The 18875-nt window shown below is 39.2% G+C and overlaps 1 protein-coding gene across 1 annotated transcript in view; it reads left to right on the plus strand.

The window, feature by feature from the left end:
* The window catches only part of TXNRD1 (thioredoxin reductase 1), a 41741-nt gene that overhangs the window by 12641 nt on the left and 10225 nt on the right, over positions 1–18875 (plus strand). The window contains exons 2-11 of the mRNA XM_054222269.1: positions 751–860; positions 3056–3178; positions 6651–6723; positions 6835–6954; positions 7743–7885; positions 8014–8129; positions 9924–10149; positions 12905–12997; positions 14744–14820; positions 16471–16627. Coding sequence (XP_054078244.1) covers positions 751–860; positions 3056–3178; positions 6651–6723; positions 6835–6954; positions 7743–7885; positions 8014–8129; positions 9924–10149; positions 12905–12997; positions 14744–14820; positions 16471–16627 — 1238 coding nt within the window. The remainder of the gene's footprint in view (positions 1–750; positions 861–3055; positions 3179–6650; positions 6724–6834; positions 6955–7742; positions 7886–8013; positions 8130–9923; positions 10150–12904; positions 12998–14743; positions 14821–16470; positions 16628–18875) is intronic.

The raw sequence follows: 18875 nt of genomic DNA on the forward strand, positions 1-18875 counted from the left end.
TTCCATTCGAGTATTAGATTTTCTTCTTTTTTCTTTTTCCATGCCACGTCAAATAAAGTATCACCATGTGTAAAAATGTTAATTTTTTCTTTTCCACTAATATGCTTAACCTTATCTATATCTATATATAATATCAGTTATGACCAGTGGGCAAACAGATCTTTTCCAGACTTCCAAATACATTTATTTAGAAGATTTCATAGTATGACCCATACCATGTGGCAAAAATTATCGGGGGAGGGGGAGTTGCATGGGAAAAACAATTATATCAATAAATCAAACTGAAAGAAGTTTCCAGGGAACTAATTGCAGGAGAAAAATAAAAATGTTTAATTCAGTTTAAAAAGTTGAGACTGAAAAAAATGACAACACATCAGCATAAGAAAATCACTTTCTGGGCAGAAAGGTAAAAATCATCATATTCCTTTAAAAATTAAGTTTCAGGCTTAGCCACAGCAAATCTTACTTCCTTGCTTTGTTCCAAGCGTACTGTTGGATTGGCAAAACTTACTGAAATCTCAGCCAAATCTCCTATGGGATTTTATTAAAAAGAAAAATATAGCAAGTCATCCTAACGTTGCAAATGACTCATCAGGCGCCTTAGGAAGTGCTCCCCTGAGACAGGCATGCCGCTGATGAGGAAGCGATGAAGCTGCCAGGCCACTCCCCCAGACAATTTCGCTTGAGGAACGCAGCCTTCATAAAGGACGTCTCTCCAGACACTACATTATTTTATCCTTTATTTCACAGAGGGAGCACAGAAGCTGCAAGAAGGGCAGCACGAAGTCACCACAGAAACTTCACAGCCTGCTGGTTTTGTACAGGAGAAGCAAATAGGAGATAATGAGAAAACTTTAAAGGTAGGGGGAGATACATTTTGAAGTCTATAACTTACTTTTGACAATGAAAAATAGTAAGAGTGTAGGCTTTCTTTGAAAAATTGTAGTTCTTGGGAGAAGAATGGAGGAGATCCGTTCTCAGGATGTGATCGTGGTCATGAACAAGTTCCCTGGTAAATGGGAAGCAGAGCGTGTCAAGATCCTGGCCGCTTTGGAGCGAGGTTCTAGGAGGTGGTTTGGAGGGGAAGGTTATAATCTACTTTGTCTGATCTAAACTTTTAATATGTTTTCATGAAGAATGATCATGAAGAGCTAATGAAAAATGAACCAGACAGTAGGGAATAAAAGCTGAAGTTTCTTAATCCTTTCCTTGAAAGGAAAAAAAAAAAAGTAGCATGATATAAGTAGTAATCTAAGCAAATTTCATGAGTAGTTATGGTGATTTCTTTATATGCATCATAAAGATACCGTTCTTGGTAGTTGGTCTGATGACTGTCTGGGAGTTATTCTACCCTTAAGCTTCACACCATCCTGTTTCCACTGAGCAAACAAGGTGGTGTGCTATGGAAAAGAATGGCATGCTTTCTCTAATTTTATGTCCCTAAATACAAACAAAGTGAAACTGTGTATCATAATGCAATATATGCTCCTTTTTCACTCTTACTCTGATTGCAATAGGAAGTTTGAGCCTGGCCGATGGCCGTGTTAGAAAAACAGAAAAAAGGGTAACCGAGCACAAAGTAAATTCAGTGGTAGGGTTATATACTGGGGTGGCGGAGCAGAAAGAGAAGAGGAAGGAAGACGAGGTATTTTTGGATGTCTTCAGAACAGCCACAAGTGGTTTCTAGGTTTTATTTCTACTATTAACGTACTACCCGGGGTTATGAAATACTATTAAAATGTAACTTTCTACAGGCAGATGCACAGTCTGAATTTCTGCTGACACTGCTGTGTAATTTGCTGGAGGGATAGGGGATTTTTGTCAGTGATGTGGCTGTGCTGGCAGCAGTCTGTAGGGTAGACGCAGTTATATTTACAGAGAGGGAATAATCTAACCTCAGATGAAGGCGACAGTAGAATGGGTTAAGCACAAAGGCCTGCTTAGCGCAAAACAAAATTAAGATGAAAAGAGAAGGGAAACTTTGGGGTTTTATCTTTCCTTTCATTTACCACGACTATTCCAGTAGTACTGAATCAAGTCTTACCTAGTTAGGCAGACAGAAACGCTTGAATAAAAGGAAGCAGATTTGTAAAGCGAGTAAGTATGGGTTTATTTACTTTTTTGGTCTTACAAGTTTCGTCATGACTTTAACTGATACTCAACTGATTTACATCAGCTGAAGAATCTGATTTTTACTCACTCCAGATCTTGTCCTGCAGTTTGAGAGGCACTGAGAATTTTGCCAGCAACTCCAAAGGCTTGAAGGTCCGAAGCCCTGATAAATTGGAGCTTTGCAAATTAAGTACAAAGGCTCATTTTAGAAAGAGTATATGAAGACAATGCAATGTTCTTTGTGGCATACAGCTGTCAAAATGCATTTTAGAACTTAACGGGTTGTTTTTCTGTGGGTAGCAGTCATCTGATAAAGGGAAAAAAAAATCTCTCATGAAACTGTAGTGATCACACTTGATCCATTTGACACCAAAGTTAGTTACAATGCTAAACCAAAGCAATAATAAACACAGGCATGTTACAAAAATGTAGTTTTCAGAAATTGTTTACTTCATTCAGTTCTGTTCATTCAGTTGGTAAGGCTCGTAAGATGCAGATTATTACAAAGTTGTATATGATTGTTGTATTTTCCTACTAATATATGCAGGAGAAAGGAAAAACACTAATTAAGGAAGTCCAGGGCAGATGAAAAGAATAAAATAAATTAATGGAATGCCTGTGTCAGCAGGTATGTATCTCATCCTGGAGTACACAGTATGAGGAGGTACTGTATGAGGAGGTTGATGTGGAAAACTAAGCTCTGCAAGGAAACCCAGGGCTCCGGCGAACAAGAAAATTCATAGTTCAGTATCTAATAGGTACTGACCTATTCAAGGATGGAATAAGAAGATTAAATTATAAAAAGCTAATTAAAAGCAGAACTCAGAAAATTCAGATGCACTGATGTTCCCTTATCACATCATTTGCTGCTGAAAATACTGATTTTTGAGCACCGTGGGTAATGTTTCAATGTTCCCTAATCCTTTTTGTTTTCTCTGTTCAGGCACATAAGGAAGACAAGCCTCAGAAACTGCTGGAAATGAACGGACATACATCGGTGCCGCATTCCTACAATTATGATCTCATTGTCATTGGTGGAGGCTCAGGTGGTCTGGCAGCTGCCAAGGTATGACAGAGAAAATACAGATTTATACTTTCCTTGTAAGTAGGTGGGTGACATCCTCAATGTCTTGGATCTGGGGGTGTCTTTAACGCTGTAGGGGCGTAACATTTCTGCCTGATCTGTACCATTTCTTTTGAGGTTAGCCCCAGTTATACAATATTCTTTTCCTGATAGTCTGGATAAGAAAAACAAAAATGGTATGCTCCTTAATAGAATGAAACTTTGTCCCCACTAATGGGAGATGATGCTGTTGGAAAACAGCAGATAGATATTTCAACAGTGTTTATTAGTAGTTGAATTAAAATTCGGCTTATAATTGAAAAAGTTTTTAAAACTATTCAAAATTAACATCAGGAGGTTTCTAGTTTTATGTGAAAGTAATATCTGCTGAGAAATAGTTGTATATGTTGTTTTAATTCTTGATGCTGGGGAGATTTTATGACACTGAGCTTATATAGTTGCATAAATGGAAATTTTGCCTATACATAAGCGGAATTAGGATCTTATCCTTCATTTTTAGGGTCTCATACTTCCTGCCTGTAGAATCTTGTTAGGATTCTGCTTTTAGAAGCATATCTAGAATTAATTTTTAGAAGCACATCTAGAGTTAATTAAAGGAATCCACAGTGGTGCAGAATATACCAGCTCTTAAAGTTGTTGTCATCACAAATATTTGAAACTTGTTGAAATTTAATGTAAATCAGTAACTCTCCTTTACATCAGCACTTTGGCACATTTTGCCTCTTCTTGCTGTGGTAGAATTAACTATTTAGAAGTGAATTGAGCATTCCTTGAAATAAAACTATTTCATTGCTCAAGACCTGGAGTTGGGTTATTCCTCTGGACAGGAGGCGTTTCTTTTGTTGTTGAGAAGTGAAGAAGGTCATTGAGGAGTGAAAGAAAAGGAGGAGAAAATATTTCAGCGTAGCATTAGGTTCACACTAAACCTTGGTCCCTTAGAAGAACTTCTGTTATAATGTAACAATGCGGTGCTGAGTGGTGGATTGTAATGTGCCCTATGTGCATAATCTATTTCAGCAGTTTACTGCTTTTGCGTTGATAGGGGCACTGTTGTCACGGCATAGGATGGAAGATAAGATCTATAAAAATTCTGAGAACCGGCAAAAAGAAGCAAACACGGGTTTGGTTTTTTTTTTTAGAAGATGGGGATGTTTTAGGACAGAAGAGAGTAATAAGAGTAAAAGGGAGCTTGCAGTAATGCAAAAACAGTTTGCAGTAATAAAAAGCCATCTGTTGAAATTTCCGTAAGGAGACTGCTCTACTTGGTTGTATACATATGCTAGGTTGTGAAGCTACAGCGGTGATGTTTATTGCATCATTTTTCAGCTGTGGGAGAGAAAAGGTATGTAGCTAGGACGATAAATTGCCTTATTCCTTCAACTCAGTGTATAAAGTATATTGCTGCTTAGTGTTCTCAAGTGATTGTAGAGTAGAGCAGAAGATGGTACATCAATAAAATCAACATCACTATCAGTAGTAATGTGTGTATTTCAAATCAGTTTCATGAAGTTGAAGTGAAACTGTTTTACACACATGAACTTCTGACTTAGATTATTCAGGTTCTTTTAGTGAATTGACATACAGTGCTTTAAAAGCCAAACAAAACAAAAGGGAAAAAAAACCAACCCAACTATACATCTCTCATACCAAGTTCCCGATATCTACACTCAGGTTCGTAGCAGTTTAACTAGGTTGATACAATGTATGCAGCTTTGTAGGCGGATCTTCCCTTTCCTCTCTATATTCTGCTCAGAGCTTGTTATTTTGGAGGCACGTCTCCACGGTGAGTGCAAACGCTACCAAGCTGATGCTGTGCCACCCAACCGCAGACCCAGACCAAAGTGCCAGGCCACCACTATCCGTTCACACAGAACAGCTCCAGCTGTAGGCAACTTTCTTGTGTTCATGCAGCGCTGCGCTGAACCCAGTAAGGTTTGAAAGCCTACGGGGCAGTTTTGTTACTGTGGGCATATCGCTCTGCAGAAGTGCTTATATCTGTCTGTGACCTCTACTGAGGTGGCGACACAATGCTGTGCTGTATTATGCGAGCATATAGCTGAGTGTAAGCTTGGGAATCTGTGCATTCTAGTTAGCTAACACTGGGATAGCTCTCGAGCTACTTATAAGAGTTGTCATTATAAAGGAGCATTAATGTATAATATATATATTTTTTATATATATATAATGTATATTTTTTATATATATATATAATGTATATATAAAGGAGCATCTCAGTCCCTAAACACCTTTCTGAGGAACTTTCTTAGGGGTGCTACTAATAGACATGAGTTTCTTGGCCAACCATTACCTTTAATTGGAAGCACAAATCCAGTACGTTAATATTTTTCAAAGGTGTCTACAGCCTGTGTTGTTTGAAATATGATTTGCATTTTGTACGAAGTAAGATACATTTAAAATTGAAATTCTGCTTGTCAACTATTTGGATTAACAAGTATTACTGGTAACATAGTGCTGAAGGCTGTCTAGCTCCTCCCAAACCAAACCCAAAGCGTTAGGATAATATCCTGTGCCTGTAGTTATTATTGCTTATATGACTAAGGACTCATCACATGATGCAGCACAGTTGTGGTTACTCCAAGTATCAAAGTTATTTTGCTGCATCTTATGGGGGAATCTGGTGTTGTTTCTCAGCTATGTAGTGCTTACTTCAGTGTTTTTCTCCGGTACCAGTTATCACCATCAGTTTTTGCATTTTTCTTAAAAAGTACAAAGGCAATAATGGAATCCAGAATAGGAATTCCAGTTCTCAGTATCATTTACACACGTTGCTTGTAGATTTGCTAATGAAACTTCACGAGGGAAATGCCATGAAATAAACCATTACTTTACTAGTCTGGCTGACATCTGCACATCCTGACAGTAAAGTCAACTTGCCGCAGGTTGACTAGCTTGAAGGGCAAGAGCTGATCCTGACAACTACAGCTTGTACTCCAAATCCAGTGTTCCCTTCTACTACAAGAAAAAAGGTTGGATAAACGCAGTTGTAATACTTGGCCATGTGACTGTTTATGTCATTGTGTGATGTGGTTTCAAACAGATGTTTGAGAAACCAAAGGGAAAACTGGATTAATGAAGAAATTGTTAAATATGTTAAAAGTAAATGGCACGTTGGGAAATATTGTGAACAAACTGACAGGATGGAGGAGAGAACAGGAGGTTTGCCTCCCAGAATCTTCTGTGTATCAACTGGCGCCACGCTATTGTGTAGCAGGATGAATGCCTATTTTTTTTTTTCCCTTCATCTTTTTTTTTTTTCCTACTGAGTGCACAGATTAATTCATAAGAGTAATGGCTGTCTGGCTGTTCCCTTGCAAATCATTCATTATTACTTAATTAAAACTTACAAAGCTTTTTAGCAATGCATGATGCTATCATCTACTCCAAATTTAAACTCCAATATTTAGATGCGCATCTTATGTAATTTGTTTTGCAGGAGGCTGCCAAATATGAAAAGAAAGTGATGGTGCTGGACTTTGTCATGCCTACACCTCTGGGAAACTCATGGGGTAAATTTCTTTTCATTGCAAACCTGTTATAAAGGAGCTTTACTCAGAGACTCTGATCCTCTGAGATCAGCTACACTGATGCGACAAACACATTCTGTTCCTTTCTCTCAGGTCTTGGAGGAACATGTGTAAATGTGGGCTGTATACCTAAAAAATTGATGCACCAGGCAGCTTTACTAGGACAAGCCTTGCAAGATTCACGCAAATATGGATGGCAGTTTACAGAAGAAGGTAAAGGAGGAGAATGTTTTTTTGCAGGCTTCTCATTTGTGCTGAAAACCCAGAGGTTGTTTTCACAGTCAAGTGCTTGTTGCACTTAAGCATGTGAGGCAGCTTCAGAGAGACTATACGTGAACTTAAGTGCCTTTCAAGTCTGAAGCCACAGAGCTTATTGCCTTGAAGCGTCTGATCTGTTTATTAATAGCTTCAGATCATGTTAGTATTTGATAAGATCGCTGTTTGAGTAAAAGCAATAAGGTACTACTCCATTTCTGAATGTAACACAACCTCTAAGGGAATACCCCAGAATGTCCCCTGTTAGAAACTTACCCGTAATTGCAGCCAAGGATTTCCTGTCCCTCAATCTCTGTCACTACTGCATAAGAAGATGAATCTTACTTTATATTAGCTCTAACATGCATGGTTATAGGATTGGGGTTTATTTAGGGTGTAATCCTGTAGTGGGGAACATGCAGAGGCACCTCTCAGAGATGCATATTCTTAATTTGTTGAGCAATGTCACCTGCTCACAGCACGTGTCAGTAGAAAACTCTTGATAATGCAGCGAGTCTTAAGTTTTCCATGTTTTAAGTCATATCTGTTCCACAGTGACCTCTCTTGTTGTCTGCGCTGGCATAATTCTCAGTTAGAGTTACCCTGGAATAAAAAAGGATAATAAAAAGGAGTAAGACAAAGGTGACTGGGTCATGACAAAAATCTGTCTGAGAATACAAGGTTGGCTATGGAAAAAGAAGAACTCACAAACTGAAAGATGAACCTTTTTATTTTATTTTGAACAGTCAAACACAACTGGATGACTATGACAGAATCTGTTCAGAATTACATTGGTTCACTGAACTGGGGCTACCGGGTTTCACTGAGAGAGAAGAACGTCACATATGAGAATGCATATGGAGAATTTGTTGGGCCACACACAGTTAAGGTATGCCTGAGCCATGTTTGCTGGGTCTTCCTGTAGTTCTTTCTGAATCGAGATACTTTCCAAATAGAGTAATTTTTCCCTTGGTAGGACTGTGAAATACTCACTTTGGACCAATACTTTGTCCACAGGCAACAAATAAAAGAGGAGTTGAGAAGCTGTACACAGCTGAGAGATTTCTCATTGCCACTGGTGAACGGCCACGTTACCTGGGTATACCTGGAGACAAGGAATACTGCATCAGCAGGTAAAACCAGAGAGGAATATGAAGTCATTTACCCTGTGCAAATGCTTCACCTGTAAGAGAGAGTGGTGAAGCATGAGCAGGGCTGCTTGGTTGCTGGTTTTCTTTCCTGTGTAGCTTTTTCTTAGAGGAAAGTAAGCGGAGGAGAATAGCGATAGACAGATGTCAAGGTGCCAAAAACACTGGTGTCTAGTAGACACCAGGACTGCGGGTGGCTGGCTGGGATGGTTCTGTTTCTGACTGATAACAGCAGTAACTGAGAATACCGTAAATCATGTGCGTTGTCTGTCATAAAATTAATTCATCATCTCTGCCCCATTTACCAGTACACCCACTTCCTCCTTATTCCTTATGGTCGTTCAGTTCATGTACTGAAGTTTTTTTTGGTAACGAAGAGCAGTCTGTTTGGAAGAAACCTCCCTGCTCAAATGTCAAGGAAACGGGGAGTTGCAAAGCAGTTGATGTTGTGAAGTTGGTTGAAATTTATCTGTCTTTGTGTGTTGGGGCAGTCTTGAAACTCAAGTCAATTTTTTTCCAGCTACTCAATGAAATGAATTCAACTTTTGGGAAGTCCTATTTCAAATGTCTGGTTAATTGATAAGACCAAGCAATTCTAACACAAGTTTGACCAAAAAAAAAAAAAGTGGTATGCAGATGAAATGTATTTTAATATCTGACTAACTTTTAAATTACTTAGTGTAGAGACAGAGGTTGGAATTTCAGGCTCAAAAACCTATAGCAATGAAATAAATAACTGGCATAATTCCTGTGAAGCCAAAACACCATGTTGAGTGTTTCCCTTCTAATAGGTAGTAGTGAAATTAAAGGTAACAGATAATATAGGCTGTAAAGTGGTGTTTTAAAATAACATTAAGGTGCAAGAGTCAGGAATGCCACTGTTAAAGATGATGAGGCTGAGGCGGTCTGTGTAATCCTCTCCGAGTTCCCTGGGGGATAGGAACTATGGTGTAGCCTTTAATTACACAGTCACAGTTTATTCCACCACAACATCTGCAGAGAGCATCTTTGTTTAGGCTTTGCTGTTGTTGGCTGAGAAAGAGACACTTATTTTAGATTTAAGTCTTTGGAGAACTGCACTGCCAAACTCTGCCTAAATCTCATCTGAGGAAGCTTGATGTCTCCATGAGTCCCTGCTTCCTTGAGAAGCCCTGGTTTTATAGTCCAGGTCCAAAGTGTGGTAGAACTGACGTAGCTTGATGAAGCAGTTGAAAGAAATGGAAAGCAGGCAAATAAACATGGTTTCCGTAACTTCGTACTGCTATCTCTGCCTCTTACTGTGGTTTGCATTCACTTGTTCCATTGTCTGTGTGTATTTGGCACTGTGTATAATGCTTTAGCAAAAGGATGAGTCTTCAAAGAAGTGAAGATGGTATTTTTATCTTAAAGCTGAACTCTTTCCTCTTCGCTCTCAGGAGCTAAAATTTGCAGCAAAATATTCTAAAGCAAGATTCAGAGGAAAAAAAAAAACAGCCTACCTTTTTTAACAATTTATCCTAAGTTTCTGTAAAAAAATCCTAAAGATTTTGTGATTCATGTTTTTCATACTCTTTTTTTGTGTGTCCTCCTAATTAGAACTTTTCAATCTGTCAGTTTACTGTCAATTTACTAGCTGAATTTCCAAAAAATTCATTTGTTGGGTTGTTTTTTTCTAGTGATCAAGAATAGGAATAAAATCTGATTCTTACAGAAGAAATCAGATAAATGTAAAGCACAATACATTCTTCAGATTGTCTGTAACACTCTCTTCTTTTTTCCCCCTTTTTTTTTTTTTTCCAGTGATGATCTTTTCTCTCTGCCTTACTGCCCAGGGAAAACCCTGGTGGTTGGAGCTTCCTATGTTGCCTTGGAATGTGCAGGATTTCTTGCGGGTCTTGGATTAGATGTCACTGTAATGGTGAGATCCATTCTCTTAAGAGGATTTGACCAGGATATTGCAAACAAAATTGGTGAATATATGGAAGAGCATGGAATCAAATTCATTAGGGAGTTTGTGCCAATCAAGGTAGGCTCAAAATGGTGCATGACTACAATTGATTGCAATATAACTATCATAATGTTTTAAGATGTAATTATTTTAGTGAATACAGAAATTGAATTTGCAGTACAGTATCTGCTATGATACAGTATAGGTTAATTTTTGTTTTAAACCGAGTAAGTCCATGAATCTTATGTAATTGAAAGGTACAATTCAGTCTTAGTATTAAAATTTTGTGAGATTACAGAATTCATTGTCTTTATCAGAATTAGATGGGTTAGTATATGTTGCATTAAAAATGTTGTTACTCCTGCTCATCATTGTCCTGCAAATGTTGAATATATTTAAATTCAGTAGTTGTCCTGAAATCTGTGACACTTCTTGCAGGCTCATACTTAAGCAGAAGTATAATATCTTGTAAGATCAGGGCCAGTGCATCACAAATAGTCCTGTTTTTCATGGCCAGTTGTTAAATTCTCAGACAGCAAATACTGCTTATGTGCCCGGGACCAGTGGACTATCCAGAAAAGTAAATGGGCTTTATGAGTATCCGTCTGTATCCATCTATATCCTTTACTTGGCAAAGTCCTTAAATACTTGCTCAGTTTTCTTTGAATGCAGTAGGAGTACTCGTGCAGTTAGCTATGTACATGTATAGGGAAATTCAGGTTGAAAAGCAGATTAGATAGCTCTGGAGCTTTTCTAATCTAAAATTGCCTTATCAAAGACTTCAGGTGCTAACAGTATTTTTCTTAATGTTTGGTTTTTTTTCTAAATAATTAGTGCTTATTTATTATGAAATGGGAAATAACGTGTTAAGCAGTTTTCAATTTGGCGTTAAGCCAGAGTGTTACCAAGTTTAACACTTTGGGCATTAAAGCATTAGATCGAGTGAAGACTGTTAGTTTTCATATTAAATGCTCTTGTCAGTTACCCCGCTGTGGATCTGACCCCCTCTCACAGATTGTAAGAGATGTTCTGTGAGAAGTTTCATGGAACTTTGGTTTTGTGCACGTTTGCATTGCAGAAGTCCCATGTTGTATGAAAAGCAGGGGCGATTATTTAGTTTTTGTTTCAGACGTAGCTTTTTGTAGCTGTCCTGGGGGCTGGGAAGGAAGGAAGCTGATTTTACAAGAAGCAGATCATTTCAAGTAAACGGCAAGCGGTCTCCTCCAGATGCACCGTGCGAAGAGAAGTCCCATTACCCTGGTCACAAAATGCACTTTTGTGAATTTTACCCTGGCCCTTCACTATGTCTTTGATTTCAATGGGAGTGAAATATTTGCCCCTGTTTTTGGTTGAGCATATCCTTAAACTTAAATTGCTGGATATGTTTTTAGCAGGTCTTCTTGTCTCTTTCAAACACTGTTTTTGAAGTTATGCATGTTGTGCTTATTAAAACCCTTCCTTGGGACGTTTGAAGACAGAAGATGAATTATTATAAGTAATGCTGCCTTTGAATAGGAGCAGTTTAACACAGTGATCCTTTAAAGTTGGCAGGATGGCGCAGAAGGTCTGGGTTTTTTTAACTTAAAAAAGGGGAAGAGAGCTTCATCAGAAATTTTGCTTTTTCTGTCTTCAAATACTGAATACGAAGTAGGAACTAGGGCAGCTGTTGGAAAGTACTTTTTCTCCTGCAGAATGAACACTGAAAATTTCCCGAATGAAGTTGTGTTGCACTTGTACATGTCTCTTGTATGTACAGCCAGCCGTGGGAAGGAGCTGGGTGCCTTGCTGTTCCTGGGGGGGTAAAAACTGTAGCTGAGGATATTCCTCACAGTCCAGTGAACATTAATGAGGACAGAAGAGAGTCCGCATACATAGCTTCAAAGTCCATTCACTTGTTTAGTTGATTTATTTAGCAGAGGGAAAAGGAATGCTTGGAAAAAAAGTCAGGGGTATTACTCTTTCTGCTTTTTGTTTTCTGATATATGGAGGGGTAGGGTGTGGCAGGGGGAGTATTTTGTGTTTGGTTTTCTTTTAAACAAACCTTTATTTTGTTATTACTCTGAACAAAGAGCACAGTTGCAAAAAGATTCACCTTTGGTTTTTTGGTTTGGGTGGTTTTTTTTTCGCTTTGCTGGAATAGGCAGTAACCTGCTGCATTACTTGAGAGAGAGTGTGCAGCCGGATCTGTAGCTAAAACAAAACTAGGAATATTTATTTCAGTTGACTCTGGGAAACTCTGTAGGGCTTTTTTTTCTGAAGTTGCTGGTGTTTTTTCAGCCATTTAGAACCAGCTGCTGCCCTCTCCTGCAAGGCCATGGCAGCTTTATATGTTCCAATAATATCATTCAAACAGGCTAAAGGCCTGTTCTTCTAAGGGCTGGGCTGTGAGCGTGGCTTCCCGTGGGTGGAAGGCACGATGGTCCTCAAGGTGCGGTTGAAGAAAATGTCTGATGGTGTTTCCAGGTCTTGCAGGAGTTCCCTGCCTCTGCACCTCCTCTGTCCCCAGCTGATACTAGCAGCTCATGTAGTGGGTGGGCTTGGACAAGAACTTAGCTATCAATCAACTTTTATAAACAGAAGCAAGGTTTTTCTTATTGTATTGGTCATAAGAATAAATGCATAGAGATAAACAAAAATGTTTAAACATGCAAGTAGTAATCACAAATCTAGAGAAAGGTGAAAATAACTTTAGAATGAATGCTTGAATTTTAGGTCACGGTTAAACGCTCATTTTCAATGGTAAGATATGTGATGGGACGAAGATACTTTTGCATATCTTTATTTGAAACTAAACCCCCCCCCCTTTTTTTTTTTATTTTCCCTAATGTTGTAGGTTGAGCAGATTGAGGAAGGAACTCCTGGAAGATTGAAGGTTACAGCCAAGTCCACAACAGGGAACCAAATAACTGAAGGAGAATACAATACTGTGAGTCCTGTCTACATACATAAAGAACATGAAATAGCCTTCCATTTAATGTTAACATTTTGTGGGATGTTACTACCCATAGTTTAGATTTTTTGAAATTATTTTTAATCATTGCAATATGCTAATTGCGCGCAATCAACAGGTAATTAATGTGACAAAAGTCCCAGAATCCATGCGTGTAAGTCCCATGTCCCTTAGGAGATCACTTGCATACTTTTGGAACCTGTTTTTTAGCTTAGGGATCTAGATGAACTTGGTCATGTGCAATCAGTTGCAGGATTTTTCCCCAGTGGGATATTTGTCATAAACTATAAGTAGTGATTTATAATAACTTTCATAATAACTAAAGCATGCTGTTCTGGAGTTAGCACAGAATACTGGTCTGTGCAAGAGCTAAACAAACAGGTGTCATGTCTTCTCAAGACCTGTTGACACAGCAGCTTCACAAAAACAACTAACGCCCAGTGGCAAGTCAGTCAGGGAACTTCATTACATACTCAAAACAGTAAAATTGCAGTGTGCAGGTATGCCATTATATTTTTGATTGACTGTTTCCATCACCCCTCACCCTACTCATTTTCTTATTCCTGGATGCTGAAAGGAAAAAAAAAACAAAAAACCATGTTGTGAATAAAGTATTTGGAACTACACAGAACGCATAAAGACAGGCATTTGGCAGCTTGGGATTTTAGACTGCAAACGCTGTGCCAGTGACCTCATTTACCTGTATAATGCATCAGTTATCCCATAACAAGGACATGCCTCAGTGCATCTGAGTGCTAATATTATGAGAAAGCATAACAGTAACAGTGCTGTTGCACAGTGTTGTAATACTATTTTTCCTGGTCCATAGCAGTGAAAGATTTTTAGCTAGCAAATCAGTGCCATCTTTTCTTCTGATTTCTTATTGCCACTACCTCTTTCACTGAAATGCTGTCACACCTCATAGAAGCGATGAGCTGCGTGTGATGCATTTTAAGACCTTCAGCTCCGAAGATCCGCCATGCTGGGTCATCTAAAAGATTTGAAGCAGATCTTGGGTTCTTTCAGCACAGTTCTTAGTTGTCTATGAGAAGCATTGTATAGTTACCTGGGCAGTTGTCCAAGTCTGCAAAGCATATAGCACTTTTTCTTGTGATGGTAGAGGCTGGAATTTATTTTGTTTGTTAAGGGTAGCTAAGTTGATACCATGGGCAAGAATTTGGCCTGGTCTGTCCATCATTTTGAACAAATGTTCAAACAAATAATATTCAACAAGTAATATTCTTTGGCAGTGACTTGTCTGAGAGCCTATTTAAGTAAATTATATTTTCTGATCAAAACAAAGATTATTTTATGGTCTTTTTATTTGCCAAAGCATCTGAGTTTCCTTCTTAAAGAGCCCTTTCCTTACGGAGCGTTTTGGGGTCACCTGCTCTGGTAGGGATATAACACTTCATTATAAAAGTGTGAGGAAGTAAAGAATCTGACCTAACTGAATTGTTTAGAATACTCTTGGGATATTATTCCAGGAAAAGCTATTTGGCTGTATTCATTCTTATCATTAAAACGTGGTATTATTAGGTCATGGTGGTGGTGTGGCTTGTCTTGAACTCTGTGAATGTACAATGAGTAACAAATGTATTCACCTTAATGTGACCAAGCCTTAGAAACTAATCCTTAGTATATAATGAAAATAATAGATGTCACATGCAAATGCCCTTTTGAGGTTTTAAAAAATCAGTAACGTGCATTGGTGTTTTGCAGGTGTTGGTAGCAATTGGAAGAGATGCATGCACAAGAAAAATTGGTTTGGACAAAGTTGGAGTGAAGATTAATGAAAAGTAAGGACAGATGTCTGTGTAACACTGACTGCAGAGCTTGTGTCCTTTACTGTTGCAATGGTAGTGGTGCATAGACGTTCAAACGCTTTGAGGAAAAACTTGTTTTGTGTTTGCATACACGTGGATTAGGAGACTGTGTAGCAGACATAGCTGCATTTTCTCCCATGGTACTGCATCGTTTACTTTTTTGATACTGAAATGTCACTTGCTAAATGCTGCAAGTCAAAAGTGTCTGTTAATTTCTCTCTAGGTTCACAGGTCAGTCTCAGCTTCTTCCAGTGACTGGGCTTTCTAGGATCTGTCAGTTGTTCCTTGTACTCTCTTATTCCCACCTCCTTGTTTTTATCTCTGCCACATCTTGGAGCAGAGATCTGTTTGTTCATACAGGCTTTTAGTGTGGTGGGGTTTGGTTACATTTTTAACGTAAATGCTACTATATGTGTATTTTGAAATGTAAGGTCAAAGTAGCATTCCTTAAACTCATACTTGGAGTTGGTGATGTGTTTTAGGTTTTGGACGAGTTTATTTTTTGCCTTAGAGCAACCCCTGGGAGCAATCTGTGTCCTGTAGAGGAGCATTTCATGTTTAATGTAGTGAGGTCGTTGCACCAGGGAGTGGAGCTATCGGTAACGTTTTCAATGTTGGTAACTAAAACATCTTCTGATGATGTGGTGCCTAGACAATCTTCCCTTTGAAGAAAAGACACAGGACCTGAACTTGACGTGGTCGCTTCTGGAAAGAGTGCAGAGGGCGGCTGATCTATGAACGCCGTGACTGGTGTTGCCAAAGGGAACTGTTGTGATGTTCTAAATAAGTGGAAATTTTGGTCCACTCAAAATTGGCAGTCTTGGGGAACAGTACACATCTTTCTGACATCAGGACACCTATTACTAGCTTAACAGAATGAAGTATAAAATTATTAGTGTAAGCTATATATTTGTTAACAAGAGCAAAATTGAGGGAGTTGGATTTTAATACAGGAATCGCCGCTGGTCCCTCAAGTAACTGTGTGACTGCTTCTGTGCCTGTCTGATTAGGTTTCCCTGTTACATGTGTTTCTTGCAGTGATTACTGCACTATCTCATTTATTAATGAAGTAGGAAATATTAATAATTAAAAACTTCCATTAGCTCAGTACACTTATAGCTAAAAGGCTTGCTGGCTGTCCCTTGAGTAGGGTGTCTAACAACTTGACCTGTCTCTCTGTAGAAGCCTGAAGGGTGAGTTTATAGAAACTGCTTCAGCCACTGGAATGGAATTTCAGAAATGGAGAAATTTGTTTGTCCTGCCGCTTGAGTGGGAGAATGTCTCTTCTTGTTGTTCCTCAAGGTTGTCAGTACATAGCTCAGCTGGTAGTAGAGGGTGTTTGAGGAGAGGATTTATGCCTCACCAAAGAATTGATTCAGGAGATGAATCACAAATTCACGGGCCACCTCTTTATCCACTGTGTAAACTCCTGTAGTTTTGGTCAAATTTGCCCTACTTTACATTTTTGCCCAAGACTGTAAGATTGTGAATATAACTTCTTTCCCTCATACTTAAAATACGCGTCTTTTAAAACTAAAGGGCCGGACTCCTGCAAGTTTATTTACACCTCCAGTCTTAACAGCAGAACACTTAAATCTTTTTTCTTGTTAATTCAAATTGCAGAACAGGAAAAATTCCTGTCAACGATGAGGAGCAAACGAATGTGCCGTATATCTATGCTGTTGGAGATATACTGCAGGACAAGCTGGAACTCACACCAGTGGCAATCCAGGCAGCAAGATTGTTAGTTCAAAGGCTTTATGGTGGGGCAACCAGTAAGGTAAGGAACCAGTTGCCACAAAACACTGTCATTGCTCTACTTCTAAGTGCGGAGTGCAAGTCTGCTTGTTTATGGAACACTCAGTAGGCTTTTAAGGATTAGCTTTGATGATCACTTTAATTTTCCCCTTGCAAAGATATTACTGCAGATATGTTCTGCTAATTGTGTAGGATGAAATAACTACCTTATGCCTTAAGCCGTAGTCTCTTTTTTCCCTATTTAGAGGTTTTATTTTTCTCTCAGAGTATAATGATAATAAAATTAACTGAGATCATTTAACTTGTTTTTAACTCTACTGCCTTCCCTAAAATTCGGCAATCATTCCCATCCCATTAAATGCTTTAACTCTAATTCATAGGCAGTTTACTAAACCTACCTACAGTCCCTAAAAAGAGTGTAATAGGGGTTTATGATGGTCTTCATTTTCAATATTATTTCCACTAATTTTTTTCACTTCTCATCCGTGCGTTTTCAATGCAATACATAGTTCTACTTATAATAGAATGTGGACACAAAGGAAGATCAAATGTGCCAATAAGTCAGCACGTATTTATACCTGAGAAGTTGAATTCATCAGTTTGGTGCTTATGTTTCATACTAGCGCAATTGTAGGTTTCAGTCAACTTATACTAGTCCAAATAGAAGTAACATGGGTACTCATTTACACCTTGTCTTTAAACCAGGAGGAAAGGAGGGTGCCTTTAAAGAACTGTTGTCCCAGCACCATTGATGGGTGCTTGTTTCACCTTCATAACCATAGGGCATGAGCATAAAGGTTTTTCTCTGTTAGAGCCTGCTGTATTCATATCAAGTTCAGCTGTTGGCCAGATTTAGAGCTTGATTGAGTTGTTTATTTTAGGTTGGCAGGTATTGCAGTAACAGAATTCTGAATTAGTGTGCATCATGTCATTACATCAGCCAGGCAAAGTTTAAGAAAACCATAGCTGGAGCCAGAGTTTTTTTTCTTGCTGCAATACTATGGATATGTCTTAATTTACATTTTATGCCACGTAACTGTCTTTCAAGGTATGAAAATCCTTATGCTGCCAAAGAAAGCATCATCTCTTTCAGTGAATCCAAGAAATGAGTAACCACTTAGATGGGATCCTGGCTTACATTGCTGTTGTAACAAATCTGGAAAGGGTGATTATGTGAAGCATAATGGAAGTGTTATGGATAGGTGGAGAAAGAATAGTAAGCAGCATCTTAGTTGACCCTCAGTCACAAAGGAAATTAATTAGAGTTGAATTCCATAGAAATTAGAATTAATAGAAGTTAAATAGATCTGACCAGCCTGTTAGTCTGCTATGGCAGAACGACTAATTTGGTGGATACGGGGAGAGCAGTAGATGACTCTAGTAAAGGCTCTTGACACTGTCTCCCATAACATTCTCATAGACAAACCGATGAAGTACAGGCAAGTGGACAGTGAGGTGGGTGGAAAACTGACTGAACTGCCAGGCTTAAGGGACTGTGACCAGCATTACAAAGACTAGCTGAAGACCAGTGGTGTGCCAAAGTGCTGGATACTCCGTCCAGTACTGTTTAACATCTTCATTAATGATCTGGATGATGAAACAGAGTGCACCCTCAGCAAGTTTGCAGATGATACAAAACTGGGGGAAAGAGACTGATGCACCCAGTGTTTGTGCTGCCACTCAGAAGGACCTGGTCAGCCTGGAGAAGTGAGCTGAAACGGATCTCATGGAGTTCAGCAAGGAGACGTGCAGAGTCCTGTACCTGGGGCGGCGTAACCCCATGCACCAACACAGGCTGGGGACCCACCAACTGGAAAGCAGCTGGGCAGAGAAAACCCCGGGGGGTCTGGAGGACAACTTGACAATGAGCCAGCAATGGACCCTCATGGCAAAGGCGGCCAGTGGCATCCTGGGCTACATCCTGGCAGAGCATTGCCAGCTGGTGGAGGGAAGTGACCTTTTTCCCTCCACTTGGCGCTGGTGAGCTTGGATTTTGTGTCCAGTTCTGGGCTCCCCGGTGCAAGAAGGACAGGGCAAGTCCAGCAAAGGTGCATGGCTATGATTAAGGGACTGGAGCATCTGGCACATGAGGAGAGGCTGAGACAGCTGGGAATTTTTGTACCTGGCAGAAGAGATGCCCTGGGGGGCTCTTATATCAATGTGTATTTATACCTGATGGTAGAGAATAAAGAAGGTGGAGCCAGACTCTTTTCAGTGGCGTAAAGGACAGTGCAAGGACAAGAGGCAATAGATTCAAATTGAAACACAGG

The sequence above is a fragment of the Rissa tridactyla genome, chromosome 1 (genome assembly GCF_028500815.1).
Source record: "Rissa tridactyla isolate bRisTri1 chromosome 1, bRisTri1.patW.cur.20221130, whole genome shotgun sequence".
Classification (NCBI taxonomy): Eukaryota; Metazoa; Chordata; class Aves; order Charadriiformes; family Laridae; genus Rissa; species Rissa tridactyla.